The 21,106-nt window shown below is 36.0% G+C and overlaps 1 protein-coding gene across 3 annotated transcripts in view; it reads right to left on the reverse strand.

Moving 5' to 3' along the window:
* Window positions 1–592: 592 nt before the first annotated feature.
* The window catches only part of PHIP (pleckstrin homology domain interacting protein), a 155,940-nt gene continuing 135,426 nt past the window's right edge, over window positions 593–21,106 (reverse strand). For 2 of the 3 annotated variants that reach the window (XM_062186399.1, XM_062186398.1), the window contains exons 36-40: window positions 12,624–12,776; window positions 11,706–11,869; window positions 10,992–11,251; window positions 10,400–10,591; window positions 593–5,788 (exon numbers count right to left, since the gene is read on the reverse strand). In XM_062186399.1, the coding sequence (XP_062042383.1) occupies window positions 5,151–5,788; window positions 10,400–10,591; window positions 10,992–11,251; window positions 11,706–11,869; window positions 12,624–12,776 (1,407 nt within the window). In that variant the 3' untranslated portion in view covers window positions 593–5,150. Of the gene's footprint in view, window positions 5,789–10,399; window positions 10,592–10,991; window positions 11,252–11,528; window positions 11,600–11,705; window positions 11,870–12,623; window positions 12,777–21,106 lie in introns of those variants that run through there. The other variant, XM_062186401.1, reaches the window with a different exon arrangement.

Genomic DNA, 21,106 nt, shown 5'->3' on the forward strand with positions numbered 1-21,106 from the left:
GGGTAGGGGGGAAGCCATTGTAATCCACAAGCTGTACTTTGGAAATTTATATTCATTAAATAAAAGCTTTAAAAAACAAAACAAACAAACAAAAAAACAAATTCCTAAGAAATCGGCATTAGGTTTATGAATCAATATTTATACAACTGTTTAGCAATTAAAATTTTCATCATGCTTCTGTTTTCCCCTAGAAATTTTACATTTCAGGAAAACTATCGCAAGTGTCTCTTTGAAATATCTTAGAAAACTCTGAATATTGAAGTATTTATCATCTAGTATAGTAACTTAAACACAGTAACAAATCAATAAAAATAAAAAATAAAAATAAAAAAGCAAATCAGTTGTTTTTAACATTCAGTTGTTTTGGAATTAATGTACCCCAAAATCTTATGATTTCTTTTTAACATTTTGCCAAGGGCATTGGAAATTAACAAACCAGCCTTTACATACAGTTTGATACAATGTCTATTGAAATTATCTATAAAGGGTTTTATGTGTTACCCTCGAAGAAAGAAAAAAGGCAAAGAAATTATGAGGCTTTACGAAACAGCTTAGAAAAACAAGTTTTCTATTTATTTAAAAATAAGTTTATAGTTACTACATTGCAGGGACAGGAATTCTTACACATACATTCTAGTTTGTATAAAAGGATTCAAAGAATTATGCATCAAAACTAACATAGAAAGTGTCCACGTAACAGTAAAGAAAGGTCCAATCAGTATGTACAAAAAGAAAGGGCACTGCTATTCTGGTGTGAGAATGCTGTTTTTATAACATGATATTCATAAAGTCTGGAAGGAAAAAAACAAAAACTTCAATAAAGCTAAATAATTGGTCTTAAACTCTGTTACTTATTACATACAACAGATTTGCTTGTGTTTAACATTATTTTCTGTACAAAATAAGCATAATTTTAATTTGAAAATGTGTCAGTTTCAACTTAACCCTCTAGGTCAGTTACTTTTAAAAAATTGAGCTACATTCTATACATGTCTAAATATCCTGTGAAAGGATTTTTTTTCTAAAAGATCTTTAATAAGACCTCTTGTCTTCTTGCAGTTTTAATATGGTCCAAAAATGTAACTTTGTATTTTGCCTCATTTCGTAGTCCATTTTGTGACAACACGCAAAACTGTAAAGTAACAACAGCATGTGTGTTCATCTTTCTTATGCGCGCACGTACTCAATAACATCTTGAACCTATTTCTTGGCTCCTTGAATGTAGAAACTCAGCCATATCCTTTATGTATTTGGTTTGTGCCATATAAAGTTTAATTTCCTGATAATTTTATCTGCATTACAAACATTTCAAGAGAGCTATCAAAACTAAAACTATGTCTTTATAGCTCAAGTTTTCTACTTATTTTATTGCAGTGTGTACAAAACAATATCTATGTCTGGAGCGCCTAAAGTAGTACATACAGTCTTGACTCAGTATGACCTCCTCTTGGGTACTGTACATAGTTCAACATGACTTTTAATTTGGAGTGTTTGCCAGCGTTATTACAAACAAAATTAGTTTCTTAGTAAATGTAATTATTTTTACTTCCAACCAACCACATGGAAATTAAGGGAACTAAATGGAAATGTAAGGAGGTATGAGAGGAAAGGAGTATTTTTTTCGATTTTAGTAGAAAAATAAATTCTTACCAACCACACCACTGCTCAATCTGCTATGCTAGAAATACTGTCTCAGTAAGTGGGGCATTTCCCAGAAAATAAAATTACTTCTCCTGGTACTACTTTTAAAATCTTGTATCTCTTGCATTTAATGAGAAAATTTATAGCCCTTTAACCACTTGAATATCTTGGTCCTTTCAACCTACTCAAATTTCAAGTGAACCAAACATTCAGAATAAATTCATTTTCCTTAGAAAAAAAATAAAGATCAAAATTGCTTCCAACTGACATTTCAGAGATATGCAGATAGGTAGGTATAAAATGGAATGTCAGAAATAAATGCTGTTGACTGGAAGAATTAATTTATGCTGCAAATCATAGGTTCTAACATGTAAATGCTCATAATATCACATCAGATAAAAATGTTATTTAAATACACATACACCTGTTAACGTGTCTGATTAATCTACTGCAATGTAGAAAAGAGACAGTTATAGATGTTAAAGTACATGCTGCATGTATTTCTCTGATGACTGTGACATAATTCATTTCCAAGCCTTGCTTAACTCAATCAATACATGTCTCAGATGCGACCTACTCAAATTCATAAATACTGTATACAGATATTCTAATTACATTTAAGGAGGAAGACAGTTTTGTGATAATGCTACCAAAAAGTTTTTAATGTGGTGAAGTTGTCCAATGAGCACAACAGAATAAGGGCAACAGATCTTAGTTTCTAAATATTTGCACAAAATAGTCCAATGCCATAACACCAGATTGAAAAGGGTAACAGTTTAAGAAGCTATTTGTCTACTTCCTTTTTTATTATTCACCTAAAACCACTGCCAACATTTCCTTCTGACCTACACACAGTACATACATAATGTTACTGTCTCAATGAAGATGTTTTTCCAAGGGGTTAAAAACAAAAATGAGGCAATGATGTAGAATTCTGAATTTACCTTTTGCAATGTATAGAAGCTAACTTATAAAAAGTATAAAAGCTAAATATAGCTGGTATTACTAATACATTTTTAAGTGTTTTAGTTGTAAACAATCTAAGTTGTTTTGTTTTACTAAGAAACCAGTGCCTGATAATGTCCAAATAAGGTCATAAATACATAGTGTCTTTAGAACAGCAATACATTTTGTCAGAGGAAAAATGGTAAATCCTCATTTCTTTGCTCAAGAGTTGGAACTAACCCATCCAACATATTCCACTCTAAGACTGTGTAACGCTCTTCCTTTTTCTGTACACACCTTAAAATTGTACATAATTATTTTTACAAACATGGATTTATAGTCTATTTTTTCTACACTTGATTTTTTCTAACACAATGCAGATAACATCAGGAAATTACATATTTCAAATAGATTGCCTTCCAAAGAAACTAATTACTTTAATGACTTAAATTTCAAACATACACACTATTATTTTCAATGGTGTAACTGACTCATTTTACTATACAACCAAGCCATCCATTTCTGCATTATGAAGAGTTTAACTACTGAATTTTAATTATATAGTTAAATATATTTGTTAGAAAAAAATAAATATACAAAAACCTGAAAAATTTGAAATTATTTTTTCAATTGCAAAATCACAGCAATCCAGTCAAGATCTGGAAAATGGTTTACTTAATTTCACAGGAGGATTTCTATACAAATTTAGTTACAAACAATCTAAAAAGCCCAAATGCATCACTTTTCATTCTTCAAGACAGTTAAATGACATTAACATTTATCCTTATCAGAAATAAGAAAAGAAATAATTATGTATTGTATTTTTGCCAAGGTTCAATTGAAGACTTTATTTTTCTACATCATGGTCATGCTGATACATATTTTTCCCATCCTTATTAAAAATGTAGTATCTGAAAATTTCGGTTACATTTTTGTACCATATTAGTCCTCAGAAAATACTACATTCTTTAAAGTTTTTAAAAAATGGACAATAATTTTTAAACAATAGAAATGGTATTTATGTTGGTTTTTAAGGTATAAAATAACTGTACCATAAACAAATAAATAACTGCTTTCCTTTTCCATAGCAGTACATATAGCAATACATTCTCCTAAGTCATATAGTTATCATTTACAATAGACAACTTAATTTTACTAATGATGCAAAAAATAATAGAATACAAGGCACAATCATTAAATGGAGTTTTTCTTTAGGGTGTATATTGACATACCAGCGTGATAAGGATACCGTAAAAAGTGCAGAAAAAACACAATGTGCAATGAGACCACTGTATAAAACATGATTGCATAAAAAGTGATTTGGCCTATTTTAACCTTTAATAATTGAAAATAACCAATCTTCCCCTTAAAATTAAACTATAAAGTATGACATTTTAAAATTATTTTTCTTCTACCACTATCTAAAAAATCCTGAAAAAAGAATTTATACCTGGGTAATAGTATATAAGTATGTGTTTGTATATATATTTAATTATACCCATTTATCAATATATACACATACACACACAGACACATTTCTTTGTAAGTCATTTTAGCCTATTAGATATGTCTAAAGTTTAGAAATGACATTAATCCAGATCAACAAGTAAACATCAATTCCCACTTTTCCTGTATTTTCCTTGAATCCTTTAACCACTTAAACATTCTCTAAAACATCTCTGTCAAAGGACCCACCAGTGCATTATTTTCTACTATTATTACCAAAAAAAGATATATTTCAGCATAACTCTTTAATAACTTGCTCTTTAGAATATATAGCCTTTCCAACATTGAAAAGTGTATGCTGTCCTGACAGTCAAAAACAGGCTTTCCACTGCACTGATTCTCAGTCTTTGGCACAATAAACAGAGATTGAGTGATTGATATTAAGAATCAAGGTCTGAAAAATTAGACAGTCAAATGTTTCCAATGTGGATATGTTTCCTTTTCATCAGTACATTTTCTCTTAAGTTTGGCAGAAATGGAATAAAGCAAGAGCCTCCTTTAAATATGCTGTAGATAAACATTCTACATAACTAAAATTAAATTTTGGGAGTAGCAAATGGTGGGAATCTTCTATCTTCAGAGGAAACACATTTCTTGATTTACTGCTACTCTATTTAACACCTGTCTTCTAGGTGCATGACTTCTTATCAATAAAAATGTACCTTGCTTGGTCAAAAATAATTCATTTTAACATGATGAAATGTTCTATCACTAGGAATATTATACTCCTTAAGATTGTAGCAGAACCATCTTTTCCATAAGCAAATCAGGAATCCATTATAGGTCCTCCATTTCTTTTGTTTCAAACAGTAAGTGAAATGAATGTGGAAATGCATAACCTATCTAAGGGCAATAAATAGCAAACATTTAAAATATATATATGTATATATTTATATATATATATTCATTTAAAGAGTGAAGTGTCTTGTGGGTTTTTTTGCAAATCAAATCATAACACTCCCTAATCCACCATAGCAGCAAGGAAGCAGAAGCCTTAGTTCCCACTTTTCCTTAACTGTACCTGCTTTATAGATTTAAGTAAAATATTTTGGTTCAAGTTACCAACCAATTAAATTAGCTTTTGCTTTTTCAGTCAACTTTCGGACTCGTCCTCTACTAGAAGTTCCAAAAGTTAAAGAGGTGTCTTCAAACAACAGCTGCCTTTGCTCCTCCTCAGAGTCATCCTCATTATAGAAAGCTGTCCTTCGACCTTGGTTTCTAGTTCTCATGTGGGGTTCAGAGCCTTTGAGTTCTTCAAACTCTTCTTCCTCGTCTATAGGATCATCTGTCTTTTTCCGGTTACTTCTTCTTAGCACTTTAACATTTGCAGGAACTATGAGATCTGAATCGAGTTTTTGAGTCTTCATCTTCCTTTTGGGTTTTCTGCCTCCACGACTCTTTTTCTGTAACAAATCCTCCTTAACAATATTAGTTTCAGAAAGAAAGTTACATGTTGAAGAAGGAACCACTTCATCTCTGATGGGATGCACATTATTTTGCTCTGAATTTTCTGGCTTTGCATACTGTAGCTTTTTGGGCTTTCTACCCCTTTTCTTGTGAATAATTTCACCACTATTGGTATTAATTTCTACCTTAGGTTTCCTTCCAGGTCCCCTCTTCACAAGTTTTGATGGCTGTCCTCCGTGGCCATTTACTTGAATGGTTCCTGGTATAACAGCATTGTTCTTACAATCTCCTGAAAGGGAAAAACAGCACACAAATGAAATTGCTTTTTTGTTTAATTCTCAAAGTAGTGAATAACTTCACTGGCATACTTACATGTAATGACATAAACCAATCACTTTTTAATAAAATGACAAAAGAACCAAGAAAGGCTGTTAAATGACAGTATTTTCTAACCAAAACTCACAGTCTTTATGAAGTTGTTAATGACCCTGTGAGAGACCCAAAGCTCAGAGCAAAGTAATTTGATGCAGTTAATACTTTATTTGATGATAAAACTGGGATTAGCAAATGGTTCTTATTCTTACTATTTTTACCACCCACCCTAATGACACTATCTGTTTTCACTATACAAAGTGATATTTATTTGTATAGTTTAACAATAACAAAGTCTTTTATGCTTTGGTTATTAAACAATTTTTAAACATTTTTAAAAACATTTATTTTCAAGGCAGAGTGACAGAGAGAGGAGGAGAGAGGGAAAGAGTGTGGGAGTGAGAGACAGAGAGAGGAAAAGCGGGAGGGATAGGGGAAGGTTAAAGAGCAAGCGGTATCTTCGATATGCTGGTTCACTCCCCAGATGGCTACAACTGCCAAGATGGGGGCCATGCCGAAGCCCTCAGCTCAGAACTCCATCTGAGTATCCAATGAGGATAGCAGGGGCTCCAAGTATTTGGGTCATTTTCTGCTGCTTTCCCATATGCATCAGCAGGAAGGTGGATCAGAAACAGAGCAGTGAGGGCTCCCAAAAGGTGCTCCAACATTGGGATGCATTATTATTAACTCCTGATTCTCTTCAAAAGTTCTGAAATTTTGTTTGGTTATGGTGGGCGATTTGCAATACAGTATTTTTGATAAAATCCACAGAGAAATGGAAACTGCTTTTAAAGACAATGTTTTGAGCTATACTTTCTTCTTCTTCTTTTTTTTTTTTTTTTTTTTTTGACAGAGTGGACAGTGAGAGACAGAGAAAAAGGTCTTCCTTTTCCGTTGGTTCACCCCCAATGGCCGCTGCAGTCAGCACACCGCGCTGATCCGAAGGCAGGAGCCAGGTGCTTCTCCTGGTCTCCCATGCGGGTGCAGGGCCCAAGCACTTGGGTCATCCTCCACTGCACTCCGGGGCCACAGCAGAGAGCTGGACTGGAAGAGGGGCAACCGGGACAGAATCCAGCGCCCTGACCGGGACTAGAACCTAGTGTGCCAACGCTGCAGGCGGAGCATTAGCCTATTGAGCCGTGGCGCTGGCCAGTTATACTTTCTAAATATCGAAAAAAAAACTGATCAACAGACTCAAAAGTCTGAGATTACAGTAAAAGGAATAGGCAAAAAGCCCTCATTTCCTGACCTCATAATATAGATGATTTTCTTGAGATTAGTGGTTCTACAGCACTGTGTGTATGTGTGTGTACTGGGGAAAGAATGTGATTGTGTGCACAAAGTAGTTATTTTCCATCAAGCAATTACATTAAAACTGTCTGGTGATACTGGTTATTGCTTTTGTTTTACATTAAGACTGCTGATGAAAGTGTGTGGGAGGGTGCCTGGGTTCCACGACCAATTCTGGTTATTGACTACAGCTTCCTGCTAAAGACGACACTAGGAGACAGCAGTGGTGGCTGGCTCTGGCCTGCTCTGGGGCTGTTGTAGACACTTGGAGATTTAACTAGTACTTGCAGTACTGTCTTAATGCCTCTTACATAAATAAATATTTTAAAAAGACTACTGAAAAGAGTTCTAAATATCCAATGCATGTACCTACTATACAAAGTTCTATGTACTGGCCTCAAGGCTTCTATGAACTCCCTGAAATAGTACAAAATTTTGTGTGGCTATGCCTATGTACATTTTTAGGGGAAAGGACTACAGGTTTCATCAACTTTACAAAGCTATACATAACCTAAAAAGGTTAAAAAACAAATGCAGCTTTTTAAAAATAGAATTCAGCAGGCCAGCGCCGCTGCTCACTTGGCTAATCCTCCACCTGCGGTGCCGGCACCCCAGGTACTAGTTGGGGCACCGGATTCTGTCCCGGTTGCTCCTCTTCCAGACCATCTCTCTGCTGTGGCCCAGGAAGGCAGTGGAGGATGGCCCAACTGCTTGGGCCCTGCCCTCGCATGGGAGACCAGGAGGAAGCACTTGGCTCTTGGCTTCGGACCGGTGCAGTGTGCCAGCCGTGGCGGCCATTTAGGGGGTGAACCAACAGTAAAAGGAAGACTGTTCTGTCTGTCTCTCTCTAACTCTGTCAAGAAAAAAAAAAAAAAAAAAAAAGAATTCAGCAGGTTCAACAGGTAAACCTACGTTATCCAAGAAAATAGCTACTAATCAACATCTTTTTTTTAAAAAAAGATGTATTTATTTTATTCAAAAGGCAGAGTAAGAGTGACAGAGAGAAGGAAAAGGAGAAAGAGATTTTCCATCTGCTGGTTCACTCTCCTGATGGCTGTAACAGATGGGAAGGGTTCATGCCAAAGCCAGAAGCCCAGAAAAAAATATTGATTACATGCTAAAATATGTTAGATTAAATGGGGTAAATACATTATAAAATTTTACTTGTTTTTATTAAATATAGTGACTAGAAAGTTTAAATATTATTTCCATTGAATAGCATTGTTCTTGATTCTAATAGTCAAGTGTAATTGTAGTATTTCTATACTGTACTGGTACTCTTGAATATTTGTAATACAGGGTAGGTGTTATGGTGCAATGGGTAATTAGGTGTTATGGTGCAATGGGTAATTGCCCCTTGGAACACCGGCATCCTATGCTGGAGTGCCTGGGATTGGGTCCTGCCTCTACTTGCAATCCAGCTTCCTACTGGTGCACCTGGGAGACAGTAGATGATGGCATGAATGCTTGAGATTCTTGCTACCTATGGGAAAAACTCAGAATTCTTGGCTCTTGGTTTTGGCCTGGCCCTGTCCTGGGAACTGTGGGCATCTGGGGAGTGAACCAACATATGGACGATCCCTCTCTACCTTTCAAATAAATAAAAAGAAACTTAAAAGATGCTCAAAATTTAGTAAAAAAATTTGGCTAAGAGATTGGACCTCCTTGTCCTAATGCTAGAAACAACTAACCATATAAGTTAAATTTCTTTCTCTAGGATTCAGGAGTGATAGACGCAATGCCAACATACTATTCAAAACTAGGAATTCAGTTCATAAGTGAAGTAGACAAAGAAATGTAAAATGTTAATATGTAAAGTCATTTGCTATTTATTCAAAGACTTCTTATCTACTATATACCAACTACAAGTGATTAAAGAATGAGTAATTGGGGCCGGCGCTGTGGCGCAGAGGGTTAACACCCGGGGCTGAAGCACCGGCATCCCATATGGGTGCCGGTTTGAGACCTGGCTGCTCCACTTCCAATCCAGCTCTCTGTTTTGACCTGGGAAAGCAGTAGAAAATGGCTCAAGCACTTGGGAACCTGCACCTGCGTGGGAGACCCGGAAGAAGCTCTAGCTCCTGGCTCCAGATTGGCGCAGCTCTGGCCGTTGCAGCCAATTGGGGAGTGAACCATTGGATGGAGGATCACTCTCTCTCTCTGTAAATCTGACTTTGAACAGGATGTCCTGGAAACATAAAGAAGGAAGTACTTGGTTTTATTTAATGCAGCCAGAAAAGCTTTACCATAGAAGACGATACTTCAAGTGAGACTTGGAAGATAATAGGAAGCCATGAAAGCAGGAGAGAAAAAGTTATTCTAAAGAAGGAAGAAAAGGACAAACCACCATCCAAGTGGTTTATGACACCTGGGACATAAAAGAGAGAAAGATGATAAGACAACCTGGAATGTTAGGAAAGAGCCAAGTAATGAAGAGTCTTGCATGATAGGCATAAGTAAGTAAGTAAATAAATCTGATTCTATATATAATTTGAGGCAATAAAGGATTTTAATTCGGTGTTTTGTGTATGTGTGCATATGAACCCACACAGGCTAAAGAGAAATGTTTGAAAAGGTAACTTTGGCTGCAATGCAAAGATGGACTAGGCAGGAAAGATTTGAGAACTGAGGCAGGAAGTTCAGTTAGAAAACTATCCATACAAGAAATCATGTAGGCTTGAATTAAGGTCATGGAAGTGACAGTAGAGAGACAAGATGAAATCAAGATGTTGTTATGGCAGTAGAAACAAAAACTAAAGACTGTTGAAAAGATTCACATACTGAATAGAAGACTAAGATTATCCCAGATTTTAAGCTTATGCAGGTTGGTAGACTTCAATGCCATCAACCACAATGAGATTTCAGTAGAGAAGCTTTAAGTGAGCTTTCTGGGAAGAATATTTTAGAAGAAACAACTTAGACATACCTGGACATCATGATACAACTGCTTATTTTGGGGCTGTCTTCTATCAAAAACGTTAGGTTTGGTTAAATAAATCCAACTTACACTTTGAGTATAGTTCTTTGGGTTTTGGAATAAAGTTATAAATTAAGCTACAGCACATTTGTGCTTATTTCTATATAAAAGGATTTTCTTGCCTTAAATTTATCAAGTGATACAGACTGTGTGACTTTTAAATGGGCAACCCAAACTCTGTATATAAATATTAACTGTAAAAAAAGCATCACTGGTAAAGAACAATCTACTGTATCTTTAAAGTTACAAATAATACCTTACCTTGCTCAATGACAGCCGATGACTTAGAGAGAGTCTTTGAGAGGACAGATGACTTCATTTTCCGTTTGACTGGCTTTTCCTTTTCTATGTTTTCTTTTGAAGAATTATTCCTAGTGCCATGGCTAAAAGTGGATTGACCAGGACTTGAAGTAGTATTCAAGGCTTTGGAATGTTTCACAGAATTCTCTAGTACTGAAACCACACACAAGATTAAAAACTAAGAGTTGCTAAATCTAAAAATAAGCAAAATGATTGAAATTGCTTCTATCTTGAATTGTATAGATTAGCCAAGAGGACAAAACCTGAAGGATATGTAAAGGTTCCTCAGGAAAAAAACTACCCAACTAGAAACTCTTCACAGTTGCAGCTCTTTTTTAAGCTGTCATTTATTTTAAGATTATGAAGGCAAGTATAGGCAAAATGCTTAACAAGTCTGGTTACTAAGAATTAAATTCAAGGAGTTTGGATCACAGTCTTCACTTTTAAGCATTATTTTATGCTGATACTCATAAGCCTCAATTTTTTCATTAAGAACAAAACAAAAAATAATCAAAAATATCATACACATTTTAATTTAGTAACTGAGTCTTACTTGTTTTCCCTGGCACTGCAGATGTATTAGCTTTTGAAATAAAAGTCTTGGTGGCTGAAGAAGTAGAGGGTTGCTCAGTGATCACTGGATCTACAACCACTCGGTTGCTTCTGGTTCGAACCACAGAACTGGATTCAGTTTTACCATTTATCTGAGCAGCATTATGCCTCAGTGGTATTGAGCGTGTTGGTGCAGAAAATGCAGAGGTAGAGATTTCTGACTTAAGGTGGGGTTTCAAGATCCTTTTTTTCCTTTCAGGGCTGTGAATAAAATAATACTGTTAGTCAGCTAGGTAACTCTAAATGGATAAATGAAAGTTTTATAATAGTGTTGGATTCAATATTTGAACTATTATGAAATATGTTAAAACATGAGATTTGTAGTGGATTTCATATGGTTGTGAGCCTTTAAAAAGTGAATATTTAGTGAAGGATTGCTGTAAATGCTACAGTTATATGACAGAAAGCATGATACCATCACTATCCTAAAAATGCTGTTTTACTGTATAGATTTAGCAGTTTGAATTTAAGCACTTACACTAGTAAAGCTTTAGTTAAAAGATTAAAAATCCTCCACATCATAGGAACTTGCATGTCAAATATATCATTCTGCAATATAGGGAATAGTAAAGGAAGTATTAAAAAAACACCAACTTCTATCATATAGATGACAAAGTTATAGATTAGTTAAAGTTATTTCAAAGAAATTATATACCTTGATGCAGCACTACTGGAAACAGAGCTGCTTCTGTTTCTTTTCTTCCTCCTTTTGGTTATGGTATTTCTTTTATGAAAACGAAGAGCAGATTTATAATCTGATAAAACTGAACTAATGTGTTCTTCGAAGAAAGCAGATAGGCGTAAACTCATGCTGTAAATCTATGGAAGGGGGAAAACTGTGTTCAAATACTCTTCAAAGGAAAATAAATATATTCATTAAATATAAATAATTTGGGTATTTGTCTAGTAATTTCTTTTTAGAATTTAAATATTGGTTTTTACATCCCCTTTTCCCAAATTCTTTTCATAAAAAGTAAACTGAAGTATTGTTACAATTATTTTTGCGTTTAGGTAAGGGGTATTCCAAGTTTTGAGATTTTTAATGCAAAATCTTACTCTGAATTCAGAACAGACAAAACTCCCTGTCAATTCTATCATACTGAAACTATCCCTGAGCGTCTGAACCTGTTTTCCATGACTATCTAAGGTAAGTATCTATTCTTTCTCATCCCACTGCCATATATCAACCTTTATGAGGTCCTGTCTGGACAAATAGAAGTAAATGATATTTACATTTATTTTTGTAAATCATACAGATGGATTTTTGTAAATCATTCACAGAAATGCTCCTTTCCGCCACTCCAGATAATAGCTGCAGAAGCCCAGATGGCTCTTACACACCAGTATTGTTCATATATAGCATGTGTACAATACCACTTCAAACATCAAAAATGACATCAGTGTTATTTCACAGAAAAAAACTGAGTAGAAAGATATAGGCTCTTTTTCCACAAGGAGACCATTCAGAACATCATAGTTGATTCTGCTCTAAACTTTAAATAAGAGCAGTATTTAGTTATTTAATATGATTTTCTTCTAACTAGACATAAAAGAGAACAATTAAATTATATACCCTTGATCTTTTGCTTGGTGTATATGCTTTAGAATTACTAAAAATAAGTCTGACATCTTTACATAATTCCATTGGTGACTCGTAATTCCCAGCCTCTAATGTTTCTCTAACAGTAGCAAAATCCATTGGAGTGTCAATGATATCTCTATAGTCCTAGGGGAGGGAAAATAAACATTATCATCATCATCATCATTATTATTACCACAAAGCATTACTTCTCACCACAGGGACTGTAATCACACAATGAGCGAGTCCCAAGTCCTAGAACTATTAATAATCACTCTTATAAAAAAATACCAAAACTTATATAATAAACTACCTATAAATTCTAAAGGCCGTTGACTCATTAACACACAACTCTAACTATGAAATGAAGAAATAAAAATAGTGAAAGTATGTTAACAAAACCCATTTATGTAGGTCAATTTTCTAGTAACCTCAACTTCAGTACTACAACTGGGAGCTTTGTAGAAATGAAAAAAATGAGAGTGCGAAGTGAGCATTGTGGCATGATAGGTTATGTCACTGACTGGGATATCCACACCCCATATTGGAGTGGCAGTTCAAGTCCTGGATATTCTAATTCAGGTTTCTACAAATGCATCCTGGGAGGCAGTAGATGATGGCTCAAATGCTTGGGCCCCTCTCACTTACGTAGGAATTCTGAACGGGAGTTCTGGACTCCTGACTTCTGCCAGGCTGTTGTAGGAATTTGGGAAGTAAAACAGTGGATAGAAAACTTCTCTCTCTGTCTCTCTACCTTTCAAGGATATGAAACTAGTAAACACATAAAAAAAAAATCAATGCAAACAGTTGTCACCAAGTTTATGCACTTCATTCCAGAGAAGTGGAACTGCCCAAGATCTCTACCTAGTCAACTGTGTAAAGCAACAGACTGGAAGCAATGAAAAGAAGTGAAAGCAGAAGAGCAACAAAAATTTATCACAGTACAGAATAAAATTATCAGAATATGGTATCTTTTAGTAGGGACAAAAAATTCTTCATCATTTCAACAGCTCTGAGTATATATTTTTGAAAGTATAAAACCCCAAGCCAGCACCGCGGCTCAATAGGCTAATCCTCCACCAGCAGTGCTGGCACCCCAGGTTCTAGTCCCGGTCGGGATGCCAGATTCTGTCCCGGTTGCCCCTCTTCCAGTCCAGCTCTCTGCTGTGGCCCTGGAGTGCAGTGGAGGATGGCTCAAGTCCTTGGGCCCTGCACCCGCATGGGAGACCAGGAAAAGCACCTAGCTCCTGCCTTCAGATCAGCGCGGTGTGCTGACTGCAGCGGCCATTGGGGGTGAACCAACGGAAAAGGAAGACCTTTCTCTCTGTCTCTCTCTCACTGTCCACTCTGTCAAAAAAAAAAAAGTATAAAACCCTAACTTTGTAAAATCAAGTGAAGAATCAAATACACTGATTTTACAGTGAAGATGGTGCAATATAAGATGCGGTTACTGACTTTACAAACTTTTATTTCATTTTCAATATGCATGCCTTTCATGTCCTTTTCTTTTATATTGTATTGGCTAGACTTTCCAGTACTGTTCTATAACTGTGGTGAACAATGGTGAGAGTGGACGTCCTTGTCCTCTTCTCAAATTCAGGTGGAAAGCACTGAATCTGCCATCATTAAGCATGTTATCTGTAAGTTTTTTTTTTTTTTAAATAGATGTTCTTCAACAGGTAGTGAAGATTCCCTTTTACTTCAATTTTTCTTAAATTTTTTCTTTTAAATCATGAATGGTGTTCTCTTTTTATTAGATTCTGTATGTGCCTATTTCAGGGCCAACTGCATTACTATATTTTCTATATTCTGATACCCTGCTATTTGGTAACCTTAAATATTTGGGGAAAGACAGCCCCTCACAGGGCTAATCAATCCTTAAGATATAGCAAAGGGCTCAATTGAGAGCATATATTTCAAAAATAAATAAGTCAATCCCAAGTATATAGCCTCCGTTATCTCCCTTTCTAACTCACACACAACAAAGTAGTGTTTCCTCTTTGCTAAGTTATCTTGAGTTATCTTAAGGCCAGGATCAGACAATTAGGATTATCCAGATGCCCTAGAGCCTACTGGAATTATTCAAACTAGCAAATCCTAAACAGCTTACTCTCACTTGCCTCACAAATCTCAAAAGAGGGTTTCTTTTTATTTACTTATTTGAAAGGCAGAATTGCAGAAAAGGAGAGGCAGAGAGACAAAGATCTTCTATCAACTGGTTCACTCCCTAATACACTGCAAGGGATGAGACTAGGACAGGGCAAAGGCAGGAGCCTAGAACTCCATCAGGGTCTCCCACATGGGTGCAAGAGTCCAAGTACATACTCATTTGCTTTTCTAGGCACATCAGCAGGGAGCTGGACAGGAAGAGGAGCAATCAGGATGTGAACCTGCGCCCATATGAGATGCTGGTGCTGCAGGCAGCATCTTAACTCACTGTGCCACCAGCACCAGCCTCTCAATAAAGGGTTTCTAAGTTTTTCCCTAGCTCCTGTCTTTCTGTCATCTGACCAAAATATGGAACCTACCCTGTGGCCCTAAGTGGCATGTGATTATCACCCTCTCTGGCATCTGTAAATACAATAAACTTGTTTCTTCTAAGCCAGGTCCTCATTTCTTCTTATGACCAAACAAAGCCATAACATACCTAAAATGTATACTCTTAGAACAAAAGGGTATGGAATGTTACCAATTGCTTTTCCTATATATTAATCAATATGATGTGATTTTTCCAGTTAGCGTGATGGAGAAAACTGACTAGTTTTTGAATATTGAACCAGCCTTCTATCTCTGCAATAAACACCACTTGGTCATGATTTATAATAATTTTTATATATTCCTGAATTCTATTTGCTGTTAATTTGTTAATAAATTTTGCATTTCATTCTTTTTTACTGTTTTTGCCCATTTTTGGAGGGTGGGAAGATAGGAGATCAAAATAATACTGATTTTACAGAGTAAGTTGGCAAGTAATTCCCTTCTTTTCTATCTTCTAGAAGTCATTATCTAGAACTTACGTCAATCTTTCTTTAAATTTTGTTAGAGTTCTCTAGCGAAGTCACCTGAGACTAGAGATTCCTTTTTTGAAAATTTTTAATTACAAGTTAAATTCACTTAATAGTTAAAGGCTATTGAACTTAGCTATTTTATACTCGGTGAGCTTTGATGGTTTATACTTTGAATATTAGTATTTCATATAAATTGTCAGATGTATAAGCAAAGAACTGGTTGCAGTATTCGTTTACTTATATCCTTTTGTTTACTTAAATTCTTTTGCTATCTTCCTGGTCTGTAATAATAGTCTCTATTTCATCTCTGATTTTAGCAGTGTTTGCTTTCTCTCTTTTTAGTCTTATAAATCTTAATAGGCACTTGTCAGCTTTATTGATCCTTACAAAAAAACAGTTTTTGGTTTCATGGTTGACTTTCATTTATTTCAGCTCTTTATGATGCCTTTTTTCCTACTTACTTTTGGCTTATTTTACTTTCCTTTTTTTAGGTACTTGAGCTTAATTACTGATTTCAAAACTTTTTTTCTGACATATTCTTTTGTGTACATTTAGTGCTATAAGTTTCCCTGCACTGCTTTAAGTGCATCTTACAAATTTTGATATACTATATTCAATGTATTTTTAAAAAAAATTTAATAGTTCACTTCCCAAATGCCTGTAACAAGCAGGTGGAAGCTGGGAGAAAGGAACTCAATGCTAGTCTTTCACATGGATAGTAGCAACCCAATTACTTGAGTCAATACCACTGCCTTCCAGGTCCTACATTAGCAGGAATCTTGAATCAGAAGCTAATGCAAAGTATTGAAACCACATTCCCTAATGTGGAACACGGGCAACTTGATCTGTATCTGAAATGCAACTAAACACTTGTTTCTGTCATTTTTCTTTCCTTTAAATTCTCTGAGAATTAGCAGATAAACAGATTTGGAAGAATGTTTCTTTCAAGTGTCTGGAGATTTTTATTACAGACTTCTAATTACAAACACACTACATATGTTTTCAATGAAATTTTGGTTTATTTACTTTTCCCCAATCTTCTTGTGGGTTACCTGAACAAGTTCTAGAATTTCGTTTTCGAATTTACCTATCCTATTTGTTGAAGTATTTTATTGTACAGCATCTTAAGTGGTTGTTCTAGACATTTTATATATCAAAGCCTATCGGCATCAACATTTTACTGATTCAATTAATATACAGAAAATTACTAATTACCGTAAGTCTATTTCCTGCTTAGAATATAACTATATTAAATATTTTCTCTACATAAACTGAGAACCATTCTGGACGGTGTTCTAATTTTTGCTTCAATTAACCTACGTATAGAAACCTTCCCTTATGATTTCTATTCTTTTCATTTGTTTCAACTATGTTTTTAACTGTTTAAGCATTTTTATGACACTACTTAAAAATCCCTGTCAGGTAATTCTAACACATGTGTCATCTGGGGTTGCGATCTATCAATTGTCTTACCTCATTCAGGTTGCAATCAACATAGTTGCTTGATAAATGATTTTGAATTGAAACCTGTACATTTTAGGTGTATCTTATTAAAATCTTGTTTTTTAGCAGGCCTCCTCTGACAATTTTAGTGGGCTAAGAGGATACTGCCTTGTTACTCTAGGTGGAAGTGGAAGTCTAAGTTCTCTACTTGGCTAACACTGATACTCAAAGAGTAGAGAGGGTGTTCTTGTTACTATTGGGAACAGATTGAATTTCAGACTCCCATCCATTCATAGATATCACCTAAGCTGGGGAGGGGTAAATGCCTTGTTACTGCTCCATATACAGCCTCCATGACACTACATGGGTTAGCTCTACTATCACTGACAGGCGGTAAAAAGTGGTTACTTTTCATAGACCTCCACTGACACTATCTCAGGGAGATAAGGGAGGGGCACTATTATTGTTAGGTGCAGACAGAAGTCTGAGCTATTTGTGAGAAGTGAGGGGGTATTCTACTGGCCTGTGCTAGTGAGAAAGGAGTGGGACCATAGTTTTCTCCATAGTATTTGGCTGGAGTAGAGCAGTTATTGTCTAAATTCTTGGTGTTTCAAACTGTCCCTTTCTTGATTGTTTCTGAAACTTGAAAGAGAAAAAGAGAGAGAGAGAGAGAGAAAGTGTCCTCCATCCACTGGTTCATTCTCCAAATGGCTGCAACAGCCAGAGTGGGGCCACTGTGAAGCCATCAGCTTCATCTAGGTCTCCCAAGTGGGTGTCAGGGGCCCAAGAACTTGGGCCATCCTCTATTCCTTTCACAGATGCCTTAGCAGGTAGCTGGCTCGGAAGTGGAGCAGCTGGGACTCAAATCAACACCCATATGGGATGCCAGCATAGCAGGTAGCAGCTTAACCCAGTTTACCATAATACCGGCCCCATAAATACATCTTAAAAACTTTTTAATGTCATAAATGAGTTTAGAGCTGCACAATAAAAATCAAACTCAGTTATCATTCAGTAATATTTTGATTTTGGCAAAAATAGTCTATCATGTATAGCATCAAAATGTATCCAAATGACTGTCAGTTATAGAAATTAAATTCAACATTAGTAGAAAACTGTCATTTGGAAAGAAAATACAACAAAAACTGTACCCCAAACTCTTGAGATAGTTACAAAAAAAGTTAAGGTTACAAAATTGCTCCCTAGAGTTGTAAAATTCACCTAAACAGTGTCCTGTCCAGCCCTTCCACCTTCATGGGGGTAACAACTTTGACACAGTTTATAACTGTTTGAATACTGAATATTATGCTATTATTGGCTCTACATATTCTGTAGATTAGGAGAAAATTTTGAAGATATAATTTTATCTTTTCAAAAATTTTAGTAAAATGTAAAATTTGTTTATGTAGAATACTTCATTCTTCCTGTCTTACATCTTGAGTTTCCACATTCAGTACATACAGCTACTCAAATAGCCAGAATATTTAGCATATTAATCTTCATCAAAAGTTGCATACTTGCTTTGAATATCTGACTAAAAAAACACAAATTAAGGGGCCAGCGCTGTGGTATAGCAGGTAAAGCAAGTGTCTGCAGTGCTGGCATCCCACATGAGTGCTCGTTCAAGACCTGGCTGCTCCACTTCCAATCCAGCTACCTGCTATGGCCTAGGAAAGCAGTAAAAGATGGCCCAAGTCCTTGGGCCCCTGCATCCATGTGAAAGACTCAGAAAAAGCTCCTGACTCTTGGCTTCAGATAGGCCAGCTCTGGCCATTGTGGTCATTTGGAGAGTGAACCAATGGGTAGAAGAGCTCTCTCTCTGCCTCTCTGTAACTCTGCCTTTCAAATAAATAAACAAGTCCTTAAAAATACACACAATATTTTCATATAAAAGCTGAAATACAAAACATATGATCTGCCTTAATTTTCAATTCTAAAGTATAAAAAACAGATTACCGAATTTTCCCTTCTCTGTGATAGTGATTAAAAAAAAAAAAAAAAATCTACATCAGAGAGTACCAGGAAAGCAAAGAGGCTGAATTTTTTTTCTTGGTTCTTCTATTTTTTGTTTGCTATGACTTTTTTTTAAAGATTTATTTATTAATTTGAAAGGCATAGTTAGAGAGAGTTAGAGAGAGAGAGAGACAGAGACAGAGACATTTTACTTCTGCTGGTTCACTCCCCAAATGGCCACAATGGCCAAGGCTAGGTCAGGTGTAATCCAGGAGCCAGGAGTTTTTGCTGAGTCTCCCAGGTAGGTGCAGGGGCCCAAGGAAGAGGGGCCATCTTCCACTACTTTCCCACGTGCATTAGCAGGGAGCTGGGTCAGAGCAGCCAGGACTCAAATTGGTGCACATAAGGGATGTTGACATTGCAGGCGGCCTAACCCACTAAGCCACAGTTCCAGCCCCTTGTTGATTTTTTACTGGTAGTTAGGACAGATCATACCTGTTAAATATTGTTCTCATTATTTTTAATACTTAAAAGGGATGACAACATTGTTATAAGAGGGGATCTCCAAAAAGTTCATGGAAAATGCGTAGTACTAAAAATCTGAGATAGGCATTTGGCCTAGTGGTGAAGCCACTGGCTGGGATATCCATCTACCCTATCAGAGAGCCTGGGTTCAAGTCTTGGTTTTGCTCCCAATTCCAATTTCCTGCCAGTGTAAACCTTGGGATACAGCAGGTGGTAGCTCAAGTAGTAGGATCGCTGCCACACACATGGGAGACCCAGAAGGAGTCCCTGGTTCCGTTTTGGCCTGGCTAACCTATGGCTGTTGTGGGTATTTGGGGAGTGAATCTGCTGATAAGAGCTGCCTCTTTCTCTCTGTGCCTCTCAAATAAAATTAAAAATGTTTCTTAAAGAAAAAGGTACATGAATTTCAAAAACTTTGACACCAAAATAAATTTATCCTTTAATTCCATTTTTCTACAAACCTTTAAAAGCATCTGTGAGTATTTGCTCCCTAGGTTTAAGAAGGGAACTATTTCCTTCATATAAAAACTCAGTTGCTTATTCTCTAAGAACATCACATACAGCTGTGGTACACTGCAATTACAGGTTCTTGCTCTGGCACTGTCAACAAAAGCCTAAATATAAAACTCAGTGAAAAACTAGTATAATGACTCCAATCCTAGTCTCTTCCATTTGTTTCTGTATGACAGTCTTCTCCTTTTTGTCTTTTGAGTTTTGATTTTTCATTATTATTCTATGTAAAGTTTTTTTTTGTATGTATCACACTCAGGAATCATGTTCTGTCAGTTTATCAACCCTTGAAAATCCTCAGGCATTAATTCCTCATATATTGCCCCCTCCTAATCTCATTTTCTCCTACTGGAATTTCTGATAGCTGTTTTTGGACCTTCTCATTCTATCCATCTTTTTTTTTTTTTTTTTTTTTTTTTAAGGATTTATTTAATTATTTGAAAGGCAGAGTTACAGAGAGGCAGAGAGAGCTCTTCTTGATTTACTCCCCAAATGCCACAATGGTTGGAGCTGGGCCTATCTGAAGGTAGGAGCCAGGAGATTTCTCCAGGTTTCCCATATGGGTGCAGGGGCCCAAGAACTTGGGATCAGAAGTGGAGCAGCCAGGTCTTGAACCAGAACCCATATGGGATATGGGCACTGCAGGTGGAAGCTTTACCAGCTCTGCCACAGCGCTGGCTCCTCCACTATATCTCTTAATCTTTCAGACCTTTCAACTCTTTACATCTTTCTGTGGGAAATTCTATATTATTTCCCTAGATCTTTGAATGAATTATCCCTTTAGAGAGCTGATCTGATTGTACAGCTTCCCAGCAGGTTTAATTTCAATGATTTTACATTTTATTTTTCAGAATCCTAATTTACTTGGTTTTAATATGCCTTATACCACTTTTCCCTAAAATAAGTCTTTCTTTTCCACTTGCTACTAATTCACTTGTCCCCTTAACCAAAAGCATTTTTTTACTGGTGGCACATAGTCATCTTTTTTATTTATTTTTTTTGACAGGCAGAGTGGACAGTGAGAGAGACAGAAAGGTC

This window comes from Lepus europaeus, chromosome 3 (assembly GCF_033115175.1).
Source record: "Lepus europaeus isolate LE1 chromosome 3, mLepTim1.pri, whole genome shotgun sequence".
Classification (NCBI taxonomy): Eukaryota; Metazoa; Chordata; class Mammalia; order Lagomorpha; family Leporidae; genus Lepus; species Lepus europaeus.